The sequence below is a fragment of the Lepidochelys olivacea genome (genome assembly GCF_965140295.1).
Source record: "Lepidochelys olivacea isolate rLepOli2 genome assembly, chromosome: 2".
Lineage (NCBI taxonomy): Eukaryota > Metazoa > Chordata > Testudines > Cheloniidae > Lepidochelys > Lepidochelys olivacea.
Genome location: NC_140412.1, coordinates 14934983 through 14960588, shown reverse-complemented (window position 1 = coordinate 14960588; position 25606 = coordinate 14934983). Strand labels below are relative to the sequence as shown.

The window sequence follows — 25606 nt, the reverse complement described above, 5'->3', positions numbered from 1 at the left end:
GAAGGTAACCAGTGTGTCACAGCTAAATACAAGGCAGGACTGATTGTTAAGTACAAGGAATTAACACATGTTGTAGGGGACCACTTAAAATGAAATGGGCAATTAACACCTTTACAGTCGTAGGACAAAGGAGGGTTAGCAGTAGCAGGGTGTTTTAAAATTGTTGTAATGAGCCATAAAACCAGTCTCTCTGTTCAGAGCTTGGTTTTGGTGTCTAGCCGAGTTATGAAGTTTAATTCACAGGTACATCTGGATAGATTACAACTCGGCAGCCCTCAAAGGTCGTGTCAGAAGTTTCTTATGTGGAGGTGAGGGCTGGAGGGAGGAAGAGGGGGAATGTTAGGTTTGCTACATTGTACAGTAGGCTGTTTTCTTGGTGGTTCATATCCCCTTTGGTTAAAATGTTTGAGGTGTTGGTCTCCATCTATAGGGCTGAGGCCTGTGGTACTTACTTTTTGGTGCTGAAGTGGAGACTCCCAGTGGACCAAGGGTTGCCCTTGAGTTTTTCAGTGAATCTAATGAGTTATGTGTCTTTTCACAGAAGAGGTTGTCTCCCTCACAGGATTAATCTTCAACTGTAACTTGTACCTTCCCAGGGAACCCAGAGGATAGGAGCCATAAAGCCCTCCATATGACTATAGCTGTCACCATCGAGCAGAAGGCCATATCCACCACATCGACTGAGGCCTGCCGAGTGAGATATCACTGCAGTCATTGAAGAAGTTCTGTCACAAACTAAGGATGGTAGAAAGGAAGTGGAGAGGAAGCCAATCCATCCTGTCCCTTATACCTTCGATTTGGAGCACAAAGAGGGAAAGGGCCCAGGCATGGAACAATGGATGCTGCTCTTAGGATATAAATATTCAGACCTGTCTGTAAAGACCTATACTCTAAGAATTTAGGTGTATTCTTATCACTTGGGTAGTTATAGAAGTATACAAGAAAGAATCAAAATCACTGTCTGCCGGTGTAAGGGCCTTCTCTTACTGTGACAGTCTGAGGCCCTGTGCTTAGGCTAAGGCCTTTGGCTAAGCAGCAGAGGCAACCATAAGCTGGGAAGCGAACGATCACAGCCTCACATCCCAAACTAGTCACATGGAAATAAGGTGCTATTGGGCTGTTAGGAATACAATCCTGTCCTGATAATGCCTATCGCCTCCAGAGAAAGGGAAGTGCCTAGAAGATGTAAAAGTAAACTTAGTTTGATAGCATCCTGTCTGGCAAGAACTCACTTATCAATAGCTGGGATGTGAAATCCTCATTTCTGCATTTGTTCTATCACTGTAGTCCCCATTTCCCCATTGTTTGTCTGTATAATCTCTGTCTGGTTCTGTGATTGTTTCTGTGTGCTGTATAATTAATTTTGCTAGGTGTAAACTAATTAAGGCGGTGGGAAATAATTGGTTACATAATCATGTTACAATATGTTAGGATTGGTTAGTTAAATTTCAGTAAAATGATTGGTTAAGGTATAGCTAAGCAGAATTCAAGTTTTACTATATAGTCTGTAGTCAATCAGGAAGTGGGTGGGTGGGGAAATGGGGTTGGGGAAATTGGAATCATATTTTTTATTTATTTTATTTTATTTATTTTATTTATATTTTGCTAAGGGCAGGAATGGGAACAGGGACACAGGTGTAAGGCTCTGTAGTGTCAGAGCTGGGTAGGGGGACGCTAAGGAAGGAAACTGGAATCATGCTTGCTGGAAGTTGACCCAATAAACATCGAATTGTTTGCACCTTTGGACTTCGGGTATTGTTGCTCTCTGTTCATGTGAGAAGGACCAGGAAAGTAAGTGGGTGAAGGAATAAACCCCCTAACAGCTGCCTGTAAAAATCTTCTAATCTCATTAGCAGAGCGCATGCACACCATCAGGGGAATACACTGAGGGACCAACACTTGAAGAACCATCTTATATGGGTGTCATATAAGAACAGAGGTTAGACAGATAAGATACTTCTTGCTGACCTCTGCCTCTGTTCCCAAAACGTATCTAATCAGCTTCAGAAGATTCATAGAAAAAGCTAGCTGCCCTTCCTCTGCTACTCTAAAATATCAAGTAAGTAAAGGGACGTCTCACGTACTTTTGAATAACTCTGTACTTGGAGCTTCTTCCATTCTGGTGGTCAAGTTTAAAGCTTCTGAAATCCTTCAGGAAAAGGATATGAAGCACCCATAGCCTCATCAGAGGAGGAAGAAGCAGCCAACTGATTCAAAGAATCCTCTTCAACTTAATCCTTATCTTTTTATTTTCCCTAGGACAGATGTGAAGTACCGGAGATTCAAGTCTCCCGGAAACAGAAGGATGTTAACAGACTGATTCAGTTGGGGAGGGGAAAAAAAAACTACTCAAGGTCCCTCTGGGGAATTTTTCATTGAAACAGCAAATTCAATTATGTGTTAGTTACACAGGCCAGCAAGACTATACTCCATATAAGAGACCCATCATAGAACCCATCAGGAAGAATATGAAGCCAAAGGAGGAATAACCACATGACCTGCAGGACAAAGGCACTTTCTGAATGCCTCAGACTTTTAAAAAGAAGCTGCAAGCAACAAGTATACTGTATAGGAGATTTGAAGGCCTAAGGACTCCCTGGAATGGGCCTACAATTCCATCCCATTGGCAACATGGCAAAGCTCACAGGCTTTAAGCCTCAGAACCAAAGTAGCTTCTAAATGCCTGATATCAAATGGAGACATGATCAGGAATGGATCCTGACTACAGTCTAAAAGAGATAAAACTGGAGAGAAGACAATGCTAGATTAAGCTCTCTTTGGCTACTCAGCAGCACTGGAGCTGTAAACCCAACCAACTCTGAGGAAGGTGATAAGGTAACCAAAAGGGAATCAGACAATATAAAAGTATCCCCTGACAAGAAAGAATCTCTAAGTGCCAATTCCCATGACAATGAAATTCCCTCCTATACCAATCTACACCTCATGCAAGCTTCATCGCTAATTTCTTATGGGGCTATAGGTGAAGGTGAGGGGAACAGTCACATCTCCGCTTCCTTCTTCTTTGATGCAGAGGAGGAAGTAGTCTGTGTCAAACTCAATTCTTGGAATCTGAAGACTTTTTCGAGCCAGACTTCAACCTTCACACAAATGACATTCCAGGCTCTGAAATGCCAGGTCCTTATGAAGCAGGTGCCTGAAATGCCTTTGCAAGCAAGAGAACTCTAAGCTTCAACACCCACTTCTCACAAATATGGGAACTTCTCATGGGATCCACCATGCTCAATGGCATATTCATACCCAATGAAGCCAAAGAATAGGGCTGACAAGCCTGCATTGAATTGGACATAGATGTGCCGTAAGTGATAAGAACTATGTAAATCAATAAGATATAGATCCTGGAAACTTCACAATTGTGTGGTGTCTTTCTAAATGCTAATAACAATAAAAATACACTATGGGACCATTAGGATTACAATCCCTTTTACAGTTTCATGTCTGATGTTTGGCACCACAAGGGAGTTGCATTCTGCCCTAATAACTACGGCTTACTAGAAGGTTCCATCTCAACAAACCGGGTACCTGTAGAATCCAAGAGTGGGTATCTACACTGACTCTTCAAAGGGAACAAGAAACTAACATTTTAAAAAGTTTTCTAAAGTTACTAAAAATTTCAAAAAGAAACTCCATGACCACAACTGAAGGAACCCAAACTTGGAGGTAGCATATTCCAGAAGACTGACTGCTGACTGCCAAACCAGTCTCAATGGCATTACCCTGAATTATATCAGTATTTATTTAATACATGCATCATTTCTCAAGCATAAATAATATTTTACAAATGTGGGTCCAGATACAGGTATCGTATTATTATTATAGCCAATTGCACTTGAAATAAACTATCCACGTCATGTAATATTGTCACTTGATTTTGAAAATTATGGTGATGACATAAAACTTAGATTAAAAAAAATACTATTTCATTTGTACTTACCAGCTCGGTGTGAACTTTAAGATGTGCCTGGAGCTTGTATTTATCTGGAGTGGAGTAGTCACAGTCTTTGGTGGGACATTTCAGCAAAATGTTACTGTGCTTCTGAATGACATGACGCTTAAGGCAGTTTTTGGTGATGGAGGAATAATTGCACTGGGAACAGTAATACAAATGCTCTCGAGTGTGAGTACGAACATGCATGTCATAATGCACCTGGTACCAAAACAACTTGCCTAAAAATAAGATTAAACAATCAAACATGAAAACAAGTTTTTTTTCTGAAGAATTTTTTTAAATTGATATTATAAAGAATTCAAATACATATTTAATTTCAATTCAAACCACAACATCTGAATCCTTTCCTTCTGTGTTTAATGAAAGGTTAGCTGTCAAAATTATCTTAACACACCTCACTGATGCAAATATATTTAGAAACAACAATTGTGGCATCTCCTTAATTGACATGTACTAAAGAAAGAGATCTTAACAAGGGACCCCTTCATGGAGGATATCATAACAAATGTATTCCTAATGAGGAAGTTCTTTAAAAGGTGTGCCCCTAATTAAAACATGAAAATGCAGGAATTCGTAGTAAATATGGTTTAGCTGAACCAACCATAAGTCAGGAGGCCTTGTTGACACTTGCCCCTCTGTTCCAAACTGTTCTAAAATAAGGACTCCAGGAAAAAAAGTGATTAGAAAATCTTTGAACATGCCTGTACAAATATGCTGACTTTAAAGAATAACTCTACATTTAATTACTGAATGTCTTCAAACTTGAATTCCTTTCCCTTCTCAGCGATGAACACTATAACAAGACAAGTTCAGAGTTTCTTACTTTCTCCATTTTTGAATTATGCAAGCACAAAACTTTCCGTCAGAACATCGGTGACAAGTGTATGCTACTCCCCACTTTTGTAACTTTCACCAAAACAACAATAACTTTGGTCTCAAACTAAGTATTGAAAATTTCCACCCCAAAGGAATTTGTTTGAGAAAGTTATGTCAAAGGGAAACCACATCAGTAATTTAACATTACATTATTTGCTATCAGAAGAAGTCATCAGACATGTCTGGTGTATATATACACATCTCTACATACTGCAGAAACATGAAAGGCTGAATTATCCACTATGGTCCATACAGAGCTTGAGCACTATGGAGAGCATGGGCTGATGGTGAGCTGATTGCAACTCCTTGGTTCTGCTCTGCCTGGCCCCAGCAAAAGTTAAAGCAGCAAGGGGCACGGGAAAGGAAGAGAAAACAGCAGCTTTAACTTACGTTGCAAGCATACCATCCCAGACGGATGTTACCCCAGCAGAGAATCAGGCATATCAGAACCTCACTTTGCCAGGCCTTCTCCATTTTCCAAGGTTTCCTTGGTAGATTTAAGTTCATTTTGCACTGTTTATGCAGCACAAAATATTTTCAGAGGACCAGAACCCAGCCCAGAACCTTTGTACTTAAGTCAGAAATTACTATTGCTACAAATGAAGAGATGGACAAATGCACCAAACTATAAACCAGAATGCAATGAAAAAAGTATGGCTATGTGACTTATTTGAACTAACTCACAGTATTCCACTGCTCCTTACCACAGTATTCACATTCCAAGTCTCCATACACCTTCCTGATCTTCTCACACAAGTCTGTGTTCATTTGTCTCTTTTGTAAACTGTCCAATATCTGCATAAAGGCAACAGCTCCACTTCGATTATCAGAAGTCATATTATGAGAGTCCAGCTGTGGACTGATGACTGAATCTGATGCTGTAGCAGGGTTTGTGGACTCATCTGTGTTTTGATTTGGTGACTTGCTAGTTTCTAATTCATTAAGACAAAAGGGTTGAACTTTCTCTTTGGAAGCTGAAAGGTTCTCTATGTCTATATTTTTCTGACTTATATTAGAGCTTTTGCCTCCAGACAACAGCGGAATTTCCTCACCCTGCATATTCACTGAACTATCACGACTGACTTTCTGCACATTTTCATGAGAAGCCTTTAGCTCATTGGAAGCACAGGTATCATTTTTCAATAAGAAACAATCTGAAGCCAGGTCTGATTGAGGGTCTGGTGCTGCTAGGTCTGTTGATGGTTGATGTGGTGTTTCTGGTACATTCTCCACCGGCAAGTTTTCAAATTCTAAAGAAGGGGCAGTCTCAATCTTCAGAAGACTACCAGGCAGATCATTATGGCTTCCATCTATGGTATTTGATTCACCTTTACAAGTAGATTGCTTTGGTACGCTAAGAGCATTAGCACCTAGGGGAGTGAACTCATCTGCACTCTGTGATAACTGTTCTCCAAGTGCTTCCTGCTGGATATCACCTCCTGGTTCCAGAAGGCAGAAACTTTGATTGATAGAACTGTTAAAAACAGAAGTTTCTTGTAAATGTCCATGCAGTTCTTTGATATGTGCACGAAGCCTTACAGAACTGACAAATTTCTTCGAACACACAGAACAAACATACACAAATGGATGTTTTCGGACATGAAGTTCGAGTGCTTGATACTTTGTGGCTCCATGGCCGCAAAGTTCACAAGCAAAGGGCCTTTCATCACCGTGGACTAGCATGTGTCGGTCTCGATCCAGTTCATTTTTGAATTTACGTTCGCAAATATGGCAGTCATAGAGCAGTTGTCTCTTGCCTTCTCGGGTCATCAAGCGGAGCTCATCAAATACATCTTTCACTTTTTTGTCTTGCAAGTCATGTGTTTCCTTGATATGTTTAATTAGATTTTTGACATCTGAGTATTTCTTTTTGCAGAAGCGGCAATGCTGCTTAATTTTCTTGTGGACTCTCTCAATATGGACTTTGAGATGGCCTTTGCTGAGACAGGTGAATGCACAGTAATCACAACTAAACTTCTCTCCTGTGTGTTTCCGCATGTGGACATTGAGGTTGGCTTTTATAGCACTGGCATAGCTGCAGTATGAACATTTGTAAGGCTTTTCGTTTGTGTGAATCCTCAAATGAGCCTGAAGAGAGTGTTTAAATTTGAACACCTTGTTGCAGTATTCACATGTAAAAATTTTTAGCTGAGTAGGACCTAACCTAGAAAGAAGCCAAACAACCAGAATATAGTTATCTTTAGAATTCTGATATATAGTTGCAAAATATGCCAAAGCAGCCTTGTTGTGTATTATGGACTACGGGCATATAAAAATCTTCATTTTATGGATGGGGGAGAAGCTAATTTTTTAATTAGTGGATATGCCTGTCACACTCCACCTGCTCTCCCCTCCCCCCCCCCCCACGACTCAGACAAACTAACTGTCATATGTTGCACATCTAATTTTTTTTTAAACCCTTGTATCTATTTTTTTTTAAATTCAGGACTAACCCATTCTAAAGTTTACATTTCCAACCTTATTGTGCTGAACTATTGCTATTAGACAAATTAAGGGGGAAAATGCTGTAAACATATTTGCAGAAACTCAGTTAAATTTTACAGTCTCAGCACTTGTGGAAATATGACATTTGGGAGACTCAGTTTTGGTAGCAGTAATAGTTAACTTCATTGAACTTGTAGCTCTTCAATTTATAACGACAAGATTGGTTCTCTTGAGAGAAAGCTAACATCTGCCTCACAAAGTTGCTGAAGGATAAGATATTAAACCATTCAAGGATAATGAAAGAAAGGGGTAAATTCCAATAGACAAAGGTGCTATTTTAGGTTATGATGATTGTTTACCTATTTTTAACTTCTTATACTGTTGTAACTCTTAATATTTGACAGACTCTAATGGTCTAGCTACTCTGACTCACCTGATGTATAATCTGTTTCTGCCTGCTGAAATAAGGGAAACAAATGGAGGAATTTCCATTTATATGATGCTGGATAAGGAAACATTTCACTCCCAAGTTTAACATGAACCCAAGTACTTTAAAATACCTGCTTGATTTCATTGGCTGCTCATATGGAGTTTGTTGAATGGCATATTCTTGATACCCTCTTCGTTGAGCTGTGTCTGGTACTGCTGTCTCAGGATTTGTTGCTGATTCAGTTTCTGGGGGAGCAGCCTCAACTGGAACAATTTTTGTAGCTCCTAAAATTAAAATAAAACATAAAATAAAACATAATAATGCTTATGAAAATAGTGATATTAAAATGCAGTTGCCCTGTGACTATTATGCTATTCTACTTTGGTTTGTTCTACTTATTTGCATGTAATAGTAGAAAGACTTGCAGTAAAACATTGCAGATCTTTGTTGTATTGTAGGTGGGCATAGTGATGTCAGTTAAGGTTGCCTGACACTTCCATTATAAGATCCTGTTTTCAATTGCTTAGATCTTTGCTAGACTTTAACCATTTGAACTGAAATTTTACATGACAGGGTATCTGCCTCAGGTTGAAGTTTTTGGGAGAATTTCAGCCAAAATGATTCAGCCATTTCCAAGAACGAGGCTAGAGAAAAAACAACTTTTACCAGTATTAAAAAACAAAAATAAAAAACAAACATACATCTTTTTAAAGAAAAAAAAAGCTCTAGACCCCTCCTGCTTTTAACGCAATTAAAATGTGGGGCTGAAGGAGGAAAAGTGGGTTTTTTTTTGTTTTTTTGTTTTTGTCAGGGATGTACCTTTGGGCAAAAATCAGCCCAAATTTGGCCAAGTTGTAAACCTTTTTAAATATCATATTTTGCACATGCTCAGTGGAGACTGAGTTTAGCAGCTGAGACCTCTGAATATCCCATACTTGCTGAGCATGCTCCAGCCTCTTACAGATCCAATATCTGATCAGATTGCATATACCGCACCCCCACAGTGCAACTGAGAATGCTCCAGCTCAATGCTACAGAAGCAAAGCTGGACTTTCCCTGTAATAACTTCTCAAATGTGGTAGGGTTGGGCACTGAAACTAGGAGCAGGGAGCCTGTGTCTCCAGTGCTCTGGTGCCAGCAGAGGGATAACAGTCAGCAAGGAGGAGGGGAAATAAAAATAATATTAAAAATAAATAAAATGCAGAGGGGACAAAAGCTGGACCAGGAATGAGGGAAAGAATAGAAAGAGGAGCCTCGGACTGGCTGCGCAAGTTGACCAGGATTGGAAGCTGGAGCGGGAAACGATCACATTCTGTTTTAACTCATTCAGTGCACTGGATGGACCTGCTCTGTGAATGAATCAGGATTGCACAGTAAAGGAGGCTGTTGTCTGTATGCAACACATTTGTTGCAGAAGTTGGAAGCTGTGCAGTGAATGAGGTGGGGGATTGCATGAAGACAATCTCTTTGCCTCAGCTCCCCATCTGTAAATTGGGACAATACCACCTCCTCACTTCACAGGGGCATTGGGAAGACAAAAAAAGTGTTTGTGAAGAACTCAGAAACAATAGTGATGAGCACCACAGAAAAGCCCATGAACAATCTAATAATTCTGTCTTTAGTGGGTTTGAATAGTGGGCAGTAAATAAAGCATGGAGACATACAATGCACAATAAGGAGAAAACAAATATTGAATAGTTGCTTATTTGGTGAGTCCTGTCCATTCCATGCACTGAATAAGGTAGTGGTCCTATGAAAAAAAAGTAGCATATGATCATATAATTAAAGACTGTATCATAATGCATATGCAAAAGAGGGACAAATTAAGGTTACCTGTTCAACCTTAAGTCTGACATTTCCTAACTTTTGAGTGCTTGACTTTGCAAACTTAATATCCTTTTAACATATATTTTGTGTGTATGTGTGTGTGTGTGTGTGTGTAACCTTAGACCTAAAACAGCTTAGCTGAAATAAGTTACTTCAAGCACAGTTGGCTGCATTAAGTCTCAAAGTTTTTTTGTTTGTTTATGTCAGCATTTGATCACATTTCGGTTTACAGCATTAGAAACTAAGAAAGATCTAACTGGGAAAGACGACAGAAGCTTGTTTCTTTTTGTGGCAAAAGAAAGAACACAGATGAAATGAAATGTGAATATACTTTGGAAATAATAGAATAGAGCACAGAGAACAAAATTAAAAGGTAAAGTCACATAGGACAGTTTAGATAAAGTAAGAACGATTTTTTTTGTAAACCTAGACTCCCACTATGTTATATGAGAGAGAGAGAGAGAGAAACAAAATGATGCATATGAACTATTCCTTTCATCATGAAGGAACAAAATTAAGGTAATTAACTTCCCACCGATCAATTTAAAGAAATTATCCTTTACAAAAAATAAGCAATACTTAAAAAAAAAAAGGGGGGGGGGGACGGACTTAGTTGAAAAATAAACTAAAAAACCCAAGATTAAACCTTAGATACTCTATGAGTGAAGGAAAGCTAGTCTGTAGGCAAATAACTAGGGCTGGTCAAAAATTTTCCATCAAAAAATGTTTTTTAATGGAGGGAGGGTTTGGGTTTTTTTGTTTGGTTTTGGGTTTTTTGCAGTGTTTGCTTTCCACAGGAAAAATTTTGACTTTTAACTGAAAAAACAAACTTCCAAAAATATAAATTTTGATTTCAAATACCACCACACCAATTCCTAGGAGTATGAAATCAAGATCCTTATGCCCATACTTAGAGCCCTGCGCGGATACAGAATTTGGATGAGGATATCTGCAGATATAAAGTAGTGTGGCAAATTGCCAACTTACTATGATGGGTCTCGCGCTTTCTCTTCTTGGGTGGGGGTTCAGGGCACCATTTCTTGGCCTGAACTGGGGTACTAACTGCCCCACTAGTGTCCTAGAGGAGGGGAGTGGAGATGGAGGGACCTGGGCCCGCCCTCTACTCCGGGTCCCAGCCCAGGGGCCCTAGGGATAGCAGTAAACCACTAGAACTAGCGGTTCCTTCTCCTGGGCTACTTCCCTCTCCTGCCCTTCAGCTTGTGGGGCTTCCTGCCCTCTCCCTCTGCACAAACCAGGTGTCCCTTTACGTAGGGTCTTGGTCTTCTTAGCCCACCACAGCACTTCTTCAAACTCTCCTCTGCTTCCCTCCAAACTGCTCTCTGTTCCAGCACCAATCCACTCTGCTTCAACTCCTCTTCTCTGATAGAAGCAGGGGGGGTTTATCATGTGACTGGCTTCAGGTGCTTTAATTAATTTATAGCAAACTTTCTTCCCTCTACAGGGAATAAGGCTCCCTTCTAACACTCTCCTGCTGCCCTCTGGCCATGCTGTATCACAGTAGATATCCGCAGATTTGCAGGCTCTACCCATAGTCTCTTCTATGGGCCAGGTTTCCCAGCAAGACTACATGTTCCATGATGTATTGTGGCCAGGAACTCTCCTATGATGCACTGAGGTTGCTCACGAAGAGGTGAGATGGTAGTGCATCATGAGAGAAGTAGTTTAGCCAGGGAGCCCAGAAAATAACAAAAATTTCTGATCAGCTCTACAACTAATACCTGCAATGCACACCACATTTAGAAAATAGTACACTCAAAGGCCCTGATCAGAATAGGGGCCCCATTGTGCCAGATAGTATATGTTCCCAGTAGACACAGTCCTTGGACAAGTTAGTAGGCTATCTGTATCTCGGACTCCCTCTTGATCTCAAGTGCAACCCACTCAGGTCTCAGGCCTGGGAGGAATTATATGATTCTCCCACTCTCAGACCTGGGTTTGAGCTGACATCCCCTGGTACTAACCATGATTATCTCAGCAGGTCTGACTTGGACTCAGACCCTGCAGTTCTGTTGCCTGGGAAGCAGTGACCAATGGTTAATACAGTGGCTAAATAGCCTTCTTTAAGCAAAGTACTACTTATTTAGAACCAAAGAGAAAACATATCTTACTATCCCCAACTGTGACAACTTGGGGAATCAATCTATATGTAACCAACCTATGAATTTGAGTTGATTTTCTTAAATTGCTGCTTCACTGAATGCCTCAGTATATGAAGAATCCACCATCTGCTATCAGAGCTGTGCCACACATCTCCCAGACCATTCATTCTTCTTACTTTATCTTGATGGTTGCCCAATTGAAATGGTAGCATGTTAGCACAATGGGTTGGTTGAAGCTAGGAGAACCATTTCCCATCCCCCACCCCCAATTTCTCTGTAGAGGGCTGGGGTTTGAAGCAGTAGTATTTCCCCAGAAGGAGGAACAAAAAGATGAGCTCTTGAAAACAGAGACTGGGTCAGTTAGCGGGAGAGAGGAAAATTAGGGCAAGGGAGAGGTACAAGAGGCATGCTTTTGTAGCAGAGGGGATTTCTGACTGCAGGACCAGCAAAGGTCAAAGGAAGCTGGCTGGGTGGGGGTGGGGGAGAGAAGAGACATACATCCATGATGCAGAGAAGAACCATTAGCTGCAGGAGGAGGATCCTCGACACCCTAAAGTAGCCTAACCTAAGCCCAGAGAATGCTCCAGAATGGTGAAGAAACTGAGGCAGGGAATGGTGTATAGGTGTGTCTTAATGTGAAGAAGATCATCACAGCTCCTCAGGGCATAGGGCAGCTGGACTGCCAGGTTCCATTTTCTTGAAGGGGTAACAAATAGAGAGCTTGTGCCCAGGGAGTGTGCCAGAGAGGCCTAAAATGAGACAATGCTGAAGCCTACTCATTCAGCAAGCTTAACGTGCATAGGGCTCATTGAGGTGGGACCTAAACACAGCAGCCTGGTTAGCGTCCAGTAGAGGGAGCTTTGCCAGGACTGTGATATCAAGGCTTACCATTAGAGCCTTACAAATCTGCGGATATATGCTTTCTATCCATGGATGCGGACATCTGTGGACCATGTTTGAGGATAGATGCGGATCCAAATTTTGTATCTGTGCAGGGTTCTTCTTACCATTACCATTCCCTGAATCTGGGAAAGACCCAACTTCCCCAGACTCCTGCTCCAGAGCGTCTCTCTGTCGGCTTGTCTCCCTGGAGAGCCCCTGGGAACTGATCCCCCTTCCTCTTTTGAGAGGGCTTTATAACGGTTTAGTGTTCTTATGATCTCTAGGCTCCAGCCACTTCATGTTGGAACCTGGCAGTATGTCACTGTCCTGTTATTTCCCCCCAGCATTTGTTGGGAGGTTTGTTTATTTATAGCTGTCATGTTGCTTTTCTGCTTGTTTTTTTCTGACAGCCGTCTATTGAGCTAGATCAATAAATTCATATAGAAAAGTCTATAACCAGCTATACAAGAACTTCACCACATTGACCAGGTCACATACAGTGTTCATAAAATGATTTCAAGTATCAGAGGGTAGCCATGCTAGTCTGTATTCACAAAAACAACAAGGAGTCTGGTGGCACCTTAAAGACTAACAGATTTATTTGAGCATAAGCTTTCGGGGGTAAAAACTCCACTTCTTCAGACTCCTTGTCATAAAATGATTGTATCTCAGTACTCTTAGATTATTATATAGCAGCTCCATGTTTGCCACAGTCCCAAAAACCTTACGATCAAAGAAGAAAAGCAGTATATGAAGGAAAGTAGAATGACAACCAACATATTTTATATATGTTTACCATTTAAGAAAAAAATTGGCGTTACATAAATGAAATTTCAACATTCCTGTCTCTCAGTTGAACCATCACATATTGGCTGATTTCTTGCATTTACTGAGCAGATGCTGGTTAACTGCACTAATCAGTATAGTATCTTGATTCCAAATACAGGAAGTTTAATTTTCATTGTAAGCCTAGTAGGGCTATATTCTCTGCTTCAACCTCAGAAAAGATTTTAGATTCTTAGATTTTATCCCTTCTTCTTGCCAGCCAGTATCACAAGGTCTATTGAAAAAAGTCTAACACTAAATAGCAAGTGTGTGGACTGGTCTCTAAGAGAGACAAGATCTGAGTTCATCTTGATCTTCTGTGGTAGAAAATTCCACAGGCATCCTTCACCTAAAATGACTCAGCTATGGCTCCAACATGTTTTGTAATTTCAAACAGACTGCTGAGGTTGGTCCCTGTTTCCTTTGCCTGGGTGGGTGTGAAGGATTGGTATTGTATGGTTATGTAGCAAACCTCTAAACAAGTGGCTGTGGCCTTTCCTGATTTGGGATTTTTTTGTCTTGTGGCTTCTCAAACCAATTGCAACGGGGATCAAGTAGGGAATAAAAGGTGTGAATTTGTTATCTTTTTACTTTATAGATAGTTTCTGTGGGATATCATATTCTTGGTTCTAGACAGATTCTCTCTGCTGGGATATGCTGTTACTAATATTGTAATTCCTGACATGGTATTTATCTACTATAGCCAATTTCTTGTGTACTACATTACCTTTTCGTTTGGCTAGCAGTTCTTGTTTTCAATGGTGAAGGAGACTTTTGGATAGTCTGTGGTAGTCCAATAAGTTGCCAAGCATGAAAGCTTCCTTCCCTGTTTAGACAGCTTTCCTGTGACCTGTAAGTCAGACAGTCCCTTGTGCTGAAGGTGCTTTCTACCATCAGCCTAGCAGGGATAAACTATGATGTCAGTTTCAGGGCCAGATTACTAAAAAGAAACCAAACCAACCCATGGGTGTGGAAGATGGAAACACTCAGGCCTGGTCTACAGTACACGGTTATTTCAGAATTAGCCGAGTTACCTTGAAATAAAACTGATACCGTCCACACGACCAAACCAGTTTTCTCGATTTAAAGGGCTCTTTACTATGAATTCTGTACTCCACCTCGGCAAGTGGAGTAGTGCTAAAATCAAGATTGCAGTTCCAGGTTACAAGTACTGTGGACACAATTCGATGACATTGTCCTCCAGAAGCTATCCCAGAATGCTTCCTTGTGACTGTTCTGGACAACACTCTGAACTCTGATGCACTAGCCAGGTAGGCAGTAAAAGCCCCGGGAACTTTTGAATTTCCTGTTTGGTCACCACAGCACAGTCCACCATCACAGGCGACCATGCAGAGTCCACTATCTCAAGAGACCACGCAGTCCCAGATTCGCAGATGAGCTCCAGCATGGTCCTAACAGGAGGTACTGGATCTCATTGCGTGTTGGGGAGACGAATCTGTTATGGCAGAACTACGTTCCAAAAAAAGGAACTCAAATACATACGCTAAAGTCTCCAGGGCCATGATGGAAAGACGCTACTCCAGGGACACAGAACAGTGTCGTACAAAAATCAAGGAGCTCAGGAAAGCATACCAAAAAGCCACGGAGGTGAACAGGCGCTCTGGGTCACAGCCCCATACATGCCACTTCTACCATGAGCTGCATGCAATTATGAGGGGTGACGACACCACTACCCCACCACTGTCCATGGACACCTACAAGGGGGGAGTAGCACAGAGCGAGGAAGATGAATTTTTGGAGGACAAAGAGGACAGTGCACAGGCAGCAAGTGGGGAATCTGTTTTCCCCCCAGCCAGGAACTATTCTTAATGCTGGAGCCAATAGCCTCCCCCTACTCCCAAAGCATGCTCCTGGACCATGACCCTGGAGAAGGCACTTCTAGTGAGTGAGAGCTTGATCGGAGCCATACGGTGGAGGTGGGGAGAAACCCAGCCGCGCTGGGCTGTTCACGTTTAGTTTAAAGGGCTCATCCCTTCTCAGAACCTCATCGGAGCCACACTGGGCTGTTCGCGTTTATTTTAAAGGGCTCATCCCTGCTCACAACTCTCACACTGTACCCTGGCCAGTCATGAAACTGGCTTTCAAAGCTTCTCTGATGTGCAGCGTGCCCTGCTGCGCTCTTCTAATCGCCCTGTTGTCTGGCTGTGAGAAACTGGCGAGTTGCCTCAACCTCCCACAGATATTGTGGAGCACACAACAAGCAGCAATTACAATTTGAATACTGGTTGTGCTGAGATCTAACCGAGTCAGTAAACTACACCAGCGCGCTTTCAAACGTCCAAACACACACTCTACCACCATTCTGCACTTGCTCAGCCTATAGTTGAACTGCTCCTTAGTACCGTCCAGGATGCCTGTGTACGGCTTCATGAGCCATGGCATTAAGGGGTAGGCTTGGTCCCCGAGGATAACTATAGGCATTTCAACATCCCCAACAACAATTTTCTGGTCTGTGAAGTAAGTTCCTTTCTGCAGCTGTTCAAACAGACCAGAGTTCCTGAAGATGTGAGTATCAAGCATCTTTCCCAGCCATCCCATGTTGATATCGGTGAAAGTCCCTTGTGATCCACCAGTGCTTGCAGCACCATGGAAAAGTACCCCTTGTGGTTTATGTACTGGCCGCCCCGGTGTTCCAGGGCCAAGATAGGGATATACGTTCTGTCTATCACCCCGCCGCAGTTAGGGAATCCCAGCACATTGAAGTCATCCACAATGGTCTGCACATTTCCCAAAGTCACTAGTTGATAGCAGCTGGTCAATGATTGTGTTGGCTACTTGCAGCACAGCAGCCCCCACAGTAGATTTCCCCACTCCACACTATTTCCCGACTGACCGGTAGCTGTCGGGTGTTGCAAGCTTTCACAGGGCAATGGCCACTTGCTTCTCAACTGTGAGAGCTGCTCTCATTTTGGTGTCTTTGCACTTCAAGGCAGGGGACAGCAAGTCACAAAGTTCCATGAAAGTGGCCCTACGCATACAAAAGTTTCTCAGTCACTGGGAATCATCCCATACCTGCAACACGATGCGGTCCCACCAGTCTGTGTCTGTTTCCTGGGCCCAGAATCAGTGTTCCACAGCACGAACCTGGCCCAACAGCACCATGATCTCTCAATCGCCATATGCTATGCCATCTGTGTCCATGTCCTCATCACTAAAGTAATGGCGCTGTTGTCGATTCCTGCCCGGTTTTGCAGGTACTGCACATTCTTCTGGATAATGTGCGAGGTATTTACAATGGTCAAAGCTGCAGCGGAGATCTGATCGGGCTCCATGGCTATGGCGCCTGCACGAGTAATCCTGAAAAAAGGGCGTGAAACATAGGAGAGCAGAGTGGCAGAGGAAGCTGTGCTGTTTGGCTCACAGTAGCCGAACAAAGGCTGAAAATGTTTGTCTTCTGTGGCTTTCACAGAGGTGGGTGCCCAGGACAGACAACATGGAGAAGCTCGGAAGCGTGGCAATAGCGGGAGAGCAGAGTTGGCGCCGGAAGCTGTGCTGTTCGGTTCACGGTAGCCGAACAATGGCGGAAAAGGGTTGTCTTCTGTGCCTTTCACGGAGGTGGGAGCCCAGGACAGACAACATGGAGAAGCTCGGAAGTGTGGCAATAGCGGGAGAGCAGAGTGGGTGGCGGAAGCTGTGCTGCTCGGTTCACGATGGCCGAGCAGAGCTGAGTTGGAGAGGTGGATTCATAGTAGCAGGAGAGCAGTGGTGCACCATCTGCTGAAAGCAGTATGGTGTCTGTACGCCAAAAAGGTGCAAAACGATTGTCTGCCATAGCTTTCTGACAATACACACCCAGAAACACCCGTGAGAATGTTTTTGCCCCATCATGCACTGGGAGCTTAACCCAGAATTCCAATGGGCGGCGGGGACTGCGGGATAGCTACCCACAGTGCACCACTCCGACATTCGATGCTAGCCTTGGTACTGCGGACGCAATGTGCCAATTCATGCACTTTAGTGGGGACACAGAAGACTGAATGTATAAAATAGCTTCTGAAAATTCAAATAGAATAATTTCAAAATAATTTTGTACTGTAGACGTACCTTAAGCCTACAGGGCCCAGCATTAGCAGTGGCCAGAGGAACTATAAATGCTCCTTCACGCTGGAGGAATTACACAGGGGAAAATAAAATTAACATAAATTAGAAGACTGAGGATATGACATTTACTTTACCCAGTGGTGGCCATTAACACATTCAAATACACTATCAAAGAAAAACACCAGTCAGTCACATTTAAGAGTAAATACTTTTAACTGAAAGCAAAACTGTGTGTGGTCAGTGCAATTTCTAGTGGAGAAATGTTAACAACAACAAACGCCTACTAGTCAATTTAATCAGAGGTCAAGGACTGATTAATCTTCCCTCTCACCTCTGGGAACATGGGGTCCCTCCTACTAATGAATAAGATCCTTCAGTGCTGTCATAAATATAAAGGAAAGGGTAAACCCTTTTAAAATCCCTCCTGGCCAGATGAAAAATCCTCTCACCTGTAAAGGGTTAAGAAGCTAGAATAATTTCGCTGGCACCTGACCAAAATGACCAATGAGGAGACAAGATACTTTCAAAAGGTGGGGGGAGAGAAAAACAAAGAGTCTGTCTGTGTGATGCTTTTGCCGGGGAAAGAACAGGAATGGAGTCTTAGAATTTAGTAAGTAATGTAGCTAGATATGCGTTAGATTATTATTTCTTTAAATGGCTGAGAAATTAAGCTGTGCTGAATAGAATGGATATTCCTGTCTGTGTGTCTTTTTCTAACTTAAGGTTTTGCCTAGAGGGATTCTCTGTGTTTTAAATATAATTACCCTGTAAGGTATTTACCATCCTGATTTTACAGAGGTGATTCTTTTTATTGTTACTTCTTTTTACTGTTACTTCTATTAAAATTCTTCTTTTCAAGAACTGAATGCTTTTTTTCATTGTTCTTAAGATCCAAGGGTTTGGGTCTGTGGTCACCTATGCAAATTGGTGAGGATTTTTATCAAACCTTCCCCAGGAAGTGGGGTGCAAGGGTTGGGAGGATTTTGAGGGGAAAGACATTTCCAAACAACGCTCTCCTAATAAAATAAACCCAGATAAACGTTTGGTGGTGGCAGTGGAAGTCCAAGGACAAAGGTAAAATAGTTTGTACCTTGGGGAAGTTTAAACCTAAGCTGGTAAAAGTAAGTTTAGGAAGTTTTCATGCAGGTCCCCACATCTGTACCCTAGAGTTCAGAGTGGGAAAGGAACCTTGACAAGTGCCATGGGAAGAGGCGTTTGCAGTGCTGCTGCTCAAGCTAAACTTATTCTGTGGGTTAATATAAGCTTTCAAAGTTTCTAAGGCTGTCAATCCATTACCTTTCCTGAGCTCTAAATTCATTCTATGAAAGAAAAATTAATCAAACCTTGTCTAGCTGTCCCTGTAGGAAAATTAGAATCCCCCTGATCTGTTCTAAAGGGATTTTCAAAGATCAGTTGAGCTATAATCTACAGTGTACACGATATAAAACAGCGTCCTAAATAGTGCAGAATAAAAGTTTATTGAACAGCTAATATAACCATTTTGAAAGCCTCTTGCATTAGAAAAAGGAGACACGCCGTTTGAGGCCTGGTCTACACTAAAAGGTTAGGCTGACACAGCTACGTCACTCAGGGGTGTGAAAAATCCACATCCCTGAGCAATGTATTAAGCCAACCTAACCCCGGCGTAGACAGCGCTAAGTTGATGGAACTCTGAGAGAGGTGCAATTACTTATGTTGACAAGAGAACTCCTCCCCACTACTGTAAGTAGTGTCTACACTGAGGAATTACACTGACACAGCTGCAGAGATTGTACGGGGAGATGTCAGCAAACCAGTAAAGTGCCTGAAACCACTATAGTTTATTGCTAAAAGCAGCCAAGCTAGCAGGCCATAAAGTGTCCATGTAGCAAACTCAGCTTGACCAAGGAAGGAGGGGAGGGCATTTTGGGTGCCACAGAAAGGGCAGCTTGACCCTGTGTCCTTCCTGATAAGAATTGTGTCAAAGTTGCTGATACATGCATTTTAGAAGAGCAGGATGTGCCCCAGGAATGTCTATTGGGACGTCAAGGCTGCAAACTCTGGAAAAACACACACCTGGTTAATCGATAATCAGAAGGAACCTCTTGCTTGACCATTGAAACTGCTTGCTTAACAAGTTTTCTTTAAGGGACATGTCATTCTATTACTAATGTATAAATAAGGGGGAAAAGTTTGAGGCAGTGGGACTCTTCAGGACTGGACTCCCCTCTGGATGCATCTTGTGTTCCCCACCGGCAGACGGGCTGCCACTGTGCCACTCGAGAGCCACACTCAGCTTCGGTAATTATTGAGGGTTGGGGGGTGTTTTACTAACCTTTTGCGCACGTGTGTAAGTGCTTGAGACTAAGTAAAGTTTAGCTTGAAGTAAAAGCACTCTTGTGTTGTCCTGTTTCCGCCAGCCATCTATCGGTTGGACGGCCGTGTCTCCCCTGATTTATTTCCTGCCGCCACCTTGCACAGAGTAAAAGTTACCAAGAGCTTTCGGTTGAGAGAACCCCGGGTAACAAGATGTAGCTGTGCCACTGTAGCATTTCAAGGGTAGAAAAGCCATGAGTATGATCACTTTCTCAAAACTATAGATGAAATCCTACTAATTCTTGAAAAAAGAAAAGGAGTACTTGTGGCACCTTAGAGACTAACCAATTTATTTGAGCATAAGCTTTCGTGAGCTACAGCTCACTTCATCGGATGTAGCTCACGAAAGCTTATGATCAAATAAATTGGTTAGTCTCTAAGGTGCCACAAGTACTCCTTTTCTTTTTGCGAATAGAGACTAACACGGCTGCTACTCTGAAACCTACTAATTCTTGAGTTTCCATTTTTCTAACTGGTAGAAAGCCTATCTAGCATCTTCAACAAGGATTTTATAACACTGCACATTAAGAAAAAAGGGGTATCTGTACAAAGTTCTCAGCTTAGATGACAGGTGGCTATAGAGTGCTAATGCTTGATGAAAATGCTGCAGTGACAGCACTTAAACAGTCTTGAACTTGACATGATCTAATTCAGTGTTTCTCAACCAGGGGTATGTGTACCCCTGGGGGTACTCAGAGATCTTCCAGGGGGTACATCAACTCATCTAGATAGTGTTTCTCAGCCTGGGGGTTGCAGTCCCAAGTGGGGTCATGGGACAGGTTGGGGGGGTCGCAAGTGCAGGGCCAGCATTAGGGGATGGCAAGTAGGGCAAATGTCTGAGGTTCCACACCACAGGGGCCCAGCAAAGCTACATTACATGATTCAGCCCCGCTGCCTGGCGCTCAGGCTTTAGACAAGGCTCACAAGTGAAAAATAAGCTGAAGTATCACACTGATATGTAAGTACAATATTTACTTTCCAATCAATTTATTGTATGATTATATGGTAAAAATGAGAAAGTAAACAATTTTCCAGTAATACCGTGCTGTAATACTTTTGTATTTTTATGTCTGATTTTGTAAGTAAGTAGTTTTTAAGTGAGATGGAACTTGGGGTACATAAGACAAATCTGACTCCTGAAAGGGGTACAGTAGTCTGGAAAGGTTGAGAACCACTGATCTAATGTAGGCAGAAGGGGAAAAACATTTTTTTTTTAATTCTTCAGCAACAGTCTGCAGCAATAAACTAACTTTCTGCTAAAGAAAGATCTCCAGGAATGAAAGGAAAGGCTTTAAAAGCCATCTTTATGATATTGTACACATAAAAGCATTTATGAGAAAAGGAATGACCTAAGAATTTCCAGAGACATCAAAATAGCTGAAAAACATAAATGACAACTATTACTCATGAGGGGATTCATATGGCCCCCTGTGCAGAAAAGCAAAAAAAGAGCTGCCTGGGGACACGTGCATCTTCCCCAGCAGTGCATCTGTTCCAGCATGCCTGGAGCAGCCTCAGAGATGAGGGAGGTGAGCTGGGCAACTGGGGGGATTCTGTGGGACTCCACGCCTGCAGGAGAAAACACCCCCACACATTTTCTGCTTTTCCCTGCAGAAAACAGCAGGGAAGCTGGGGGGTGGGGGGGGCGGGAAGGAGAGGAGCAGGGGAAGTGGGATCCTGGCATGCGGCATCCCCTCGGCAGCTGCTGGGGTTCCCCCAATAAGCAGGCGCATAATATAAATATATATTCCATTCTATGCATCCGATGAAGTGAGCTGTAGCTCACGAAAGCTTACGCTCCAATAAATTTGTTAGTCTCTAAGGTGCCACAAGTATTCCTGTTCTTTTTGTGGATACAGATTAACACGGCTGCTACTCTGAAAACTGTCGTTTAACGTAGCTGTACACATTAATAGCAGCATCATATTTTTAGGACCTGATTTGAGTGGGGGGAGAAAAAGAGTGGTTTTCTACTCTTCCATTGATTTATCATTCATATCTTCAGTTCCTTCTTTTTGTATCCTTTATGTGCTTTTATTACTCTATATAAACTCAGCTATTTTTCCTAAGTCTCCAAACTCGCTTTCATACCTTTACATCAGACCTTTAAAGAAATTTGAGGACTGCTTTGAATGTTATGTAACTACCAGATGAGCAGAGAGCCTTTATAAGGAGATGACCAAAGGATGCTAAATATTGCTGATATTCAGATCATAAATATTCTGAACATTTATTTATCTTATTCCAATTACTTTATTTATATTTTGTGAGCATTAAATAAATACCCAGGAACTAAAAACAAATCTGATTATATAGTAGTAAATAATTATGGTTACCTGGAATAGCTTCATGTGCTGTCAAAACCACACTTATAATAGGATTTTTAGCTCCTGAAATCTGGTCGCCTTCCTTTGCGGATAGAGTCTTCTCAGTTTTCTGTATCCGTGGCCTCTTCGGAGTTTTTTCTCGCTCATCTTCCTTCCTGTCAAGGTCAACGTCAGAATCATTACCTAAAGAGCAAACATCAAAAAGAACATAACTATGTACAAGTGAAATGCTGTTATATATTTACACCTTGAAAAGAATGGGGAGATACTTAATGCCTTTGTAGAAGAAAAAAAAAATTGTAAAAATGGGGCAACGTTGCATCAGTCCTCAAGACAATCTTCCCCCCTCCCCAATGCATGAGCCAATTCTAATGCAAAAAAAAAAAAAAAAAAAAACAGGCAGCATAAAAATATATGTAGAGTGGCATAAGGAATATATGTATTAGGGAAAGTAGATTTAAAAATAAGAGGTGGATTTTCAAAAGCACATGAGTGATTTAGGAGCACAAGTCCCTCTTGGAATCATGTGTATTCTTAAATCACACAGGCACTTTTGAAAATCCCACCAAAAGGTTTGTGCAACTTGATGTGTTTTTTTCATTGGTGCTGAAGACCATTTCTCCCTTTCTGTGCATAACTATCTTGATGACCTTTGCTTAATTTCTCTAGGGCTTGATCCATAATCCATCAAAGTCAAGCCCTTATTGGATCAGGCCCTTATTGGCCATGATATTATCTGTTCAGTCAGCAGCCAGTATAAAAAAGTCCTCCTCCACTGCTAACTTGTTTGCTTTAGAAAATACACTGAAAGAAGTGAAGAGCTTTATTGGTTACCAGGGAATATGGGTTCTTCAGGTATTATTTATATTGGACCCAGAACAGTCAAATGTTTATGTCATAAATATACAGCTAAGGGTAGCATAAAATCCCTCCTTACCTGTAAAGGGTTAAGAAGCTCAGATAACCTGGTTGGCACCTGACCAGAAGGACCAATGGGGAAAGAAGACACTTTCAAATCTGGGGGAAGGGGGGAGGCTTTGTTTGGTGCTCGGTGTGTGTTCTCCCCAGAGACAAAGGGAGAGACCAAGCAAGTAATCCAGCTCCCACTGAAATGATACATCTAATATTACAGAAATAGTAAGCATAGCAAGGAAATGCATTAGAGTATCTTTTGTTTTAACTTGTGAATTTTCCCTGTGCTAAGAGGGAGGTTTATCCCTGTTTTTGTAACTTTAAAGTTTTGCCTGGAGGGAAAATCCTCTGTGTTTTGAATCTTTTTGTTACCTTGTAAAGTTATCTTCCATCCTGATTTTACAGAGATGATTCTTTTATCTTTTTTTTAAATAAATTCTTCTTTTAATAACCTGATGGATCTTCAGAACAATGAAAAATCAAAGTGTGGGTCTCTGTTCACCTGTACCAATTGGTGAGGATATTATTCGCAAGCCTTCCCCAGAAAAGGGGATATAGGGCTTGGGGGAATATTTTGGGGGAATAGGATTCCAAGTGGTCCTTTCCCTGATTCTTTGTCTAAATCACTTGGTGGAGTCAGCATACTGTTCAAGGACAAGGTGGAATTTGTGCCTTGGGAAAGTTTTTAACCTAAGCTGGTAAAAATAAGCTTAGGGGGTCTTGCATCCGTACCCCAGAGTTCAGAGTGGGGAAGGAACCCTGACAGTTTATTTCACTGCATTCATTTTATGAAAAGATTTTATTTTAAAAATGCATAAAGAAACCTAAACCACACCTCAAGACGTAAGATTACACAAGAACACTCATGCTTCTCTGGCAATTTAGGATACTTTACTTTATTTATCAAAAGGCATTTAAAGAAGCGGATAGCCAGACACAAAAAGGTAAGTGACCCAAACAATTATTATTATTATTGAAAGCAAAGTAAACATTTAAAGGGACATCAAGTTAAAATTCAGGCTTCTCTGTGAAATTTTTATTATTATTATTATTTGTATTGCAGTAGCACTTAGGAGCCCTAGCCCTGGACCAGGACCCCACGATGATAGACACACACGCAGCACAAACTATGGTTACAAATAACAACTAAGATTATGATAACTGAAAGGTAAGTCTTCATTTTAAAATTTACTTTGTGCTAGGGCTGTTGATTAATCGCAGTTAACTCACGCGATTAATTAAAAAAATTAATCGCAATTAATCGCACTATTATACAATAGAATACCAATTTAAATTTATTAAATGTATATGGATATCTTTCTACATTTTCAGATATATTGATTTCTATTACAACACAGAATACAAAGTGTACAGTGCTCACTTCATATTTTTTTTTATCCCAAATATTTGCACTGTAAAAATGATAAAAAAAGAAATAGTATTTTTCAATTCACCTCCTACAAGTACTGTAGTGTAATCTCTATATAGTGAAAGTGTTACCTACAAATGTAGATTTTTTTTTGTTACAAAACTGCACTCAAAAACAAAACAATGTAAAACTTGAAAAAGCCTACAAGTCCACTCAGTCCTACTTCTTGTTCAGCCAATTGCTTAAGACAAACAAGTTTGTTTACATTTATGGGAGATAATGGTGCCTGCTTCTTATTTCAATGTCACCTGGAAGTGAGAACAGGCATTCTCATGGCATTTTTGTAGCCGGCATTGCAAGATATGTATCTGCCAGATATGCTAAACATTTGTATGCCCCTTCATGCTTTGGCCACCTTTCCAGGGGACATGCTTCCATGCTGATGATGCTCGTTAAAAAAATGTGTTAATTAAATTTGTGACTGAACTCCTTGGGGCAGAATTGTATATCTCCTGTTCTGTTTTACCGGCATTTTGACATATATTTCATGTTATAGCAAACTCAAAATGAACATGTGCTGGATCATCATCTAAGAACACTTTCACAGCAGATTTGACAAAACACAAAGAAGGTACCAATGTAAGATTTCTAAAAATAGCTACAGCACTCAACCCAAGGTTTAAGAATCTGAAGTGCTGCCCAAACCTGAGAGGGACAAGGTGTGGAGCATGCTTTCAGAAGTCTTAAGAGAGCAGCATTCTTCCACTAGAGAACCCGAACGAAAAGAAAATCAACCTTCTGCTGCCAGCATCTGACTCAGTTGATAAAAATGCCCGTGCGTCAGTCCATTCTGCTTTGGATCATTATCGAGCAGAACCTGTCATCAGCATGGATGCATGTCCTCTGGAATTGTGGTCGAAGCATGAAGGGACATATGAATCTTTTAGTGCATCTGGCATGTAAATATCTTGAGACACCAGCTACAACAGTGCCATGCAAACGCCTGTTCTCACTTTCAAGGGACACTATAAACAAGAAGCAGGCAGTATTATCTCCCGCAAATTGTAACCAAAGTTGTTTGTCTGAGAGATTAGCTGAAGTAGAACTGAGTGGAGTTGTAGGCTCTAAAGTTTTACATTGCATTCAAAAATAAAACAGTTATTTTTTTGTACATAATTCTACATTTGTAAGTTCAACTTTCATGATAAA

General features: G+C 41.4%; 1 protein-coding gene across 1 annotated transcript in view; it reads right to left on the bottom strand.

Annotated features, from left to right (window-relative positions):
* The window catches only part of ZFAT (zinc finger and AT-hook domain containing), a 136983-nt gene that overhangs the window by 71536 nt on the left and 39841 nt on the right, over window positions 1-25606 (bottom strand). The window contains exons 4-7 of the mRNA XM_084621848.1: window positions 22126-22299; window positions 7849-8002; window positions 5548-7007; window positions 3953-4185 (exon numbers count right to left, since the gene is read on the bottom strand). Of these exons, the coding sequence (XP_084477974.1) occupies window positions 3953-4185; window positions 5548-7007; window positions 7849-8002; window positions 22126-22299 (2021 nt within the window). The remainder of the gene's footprint in view (window positions 1-3952; window positions 4186-5547; window positions 7008-7848; window positions 8003-22125; window positions 22300-25606) is intronic.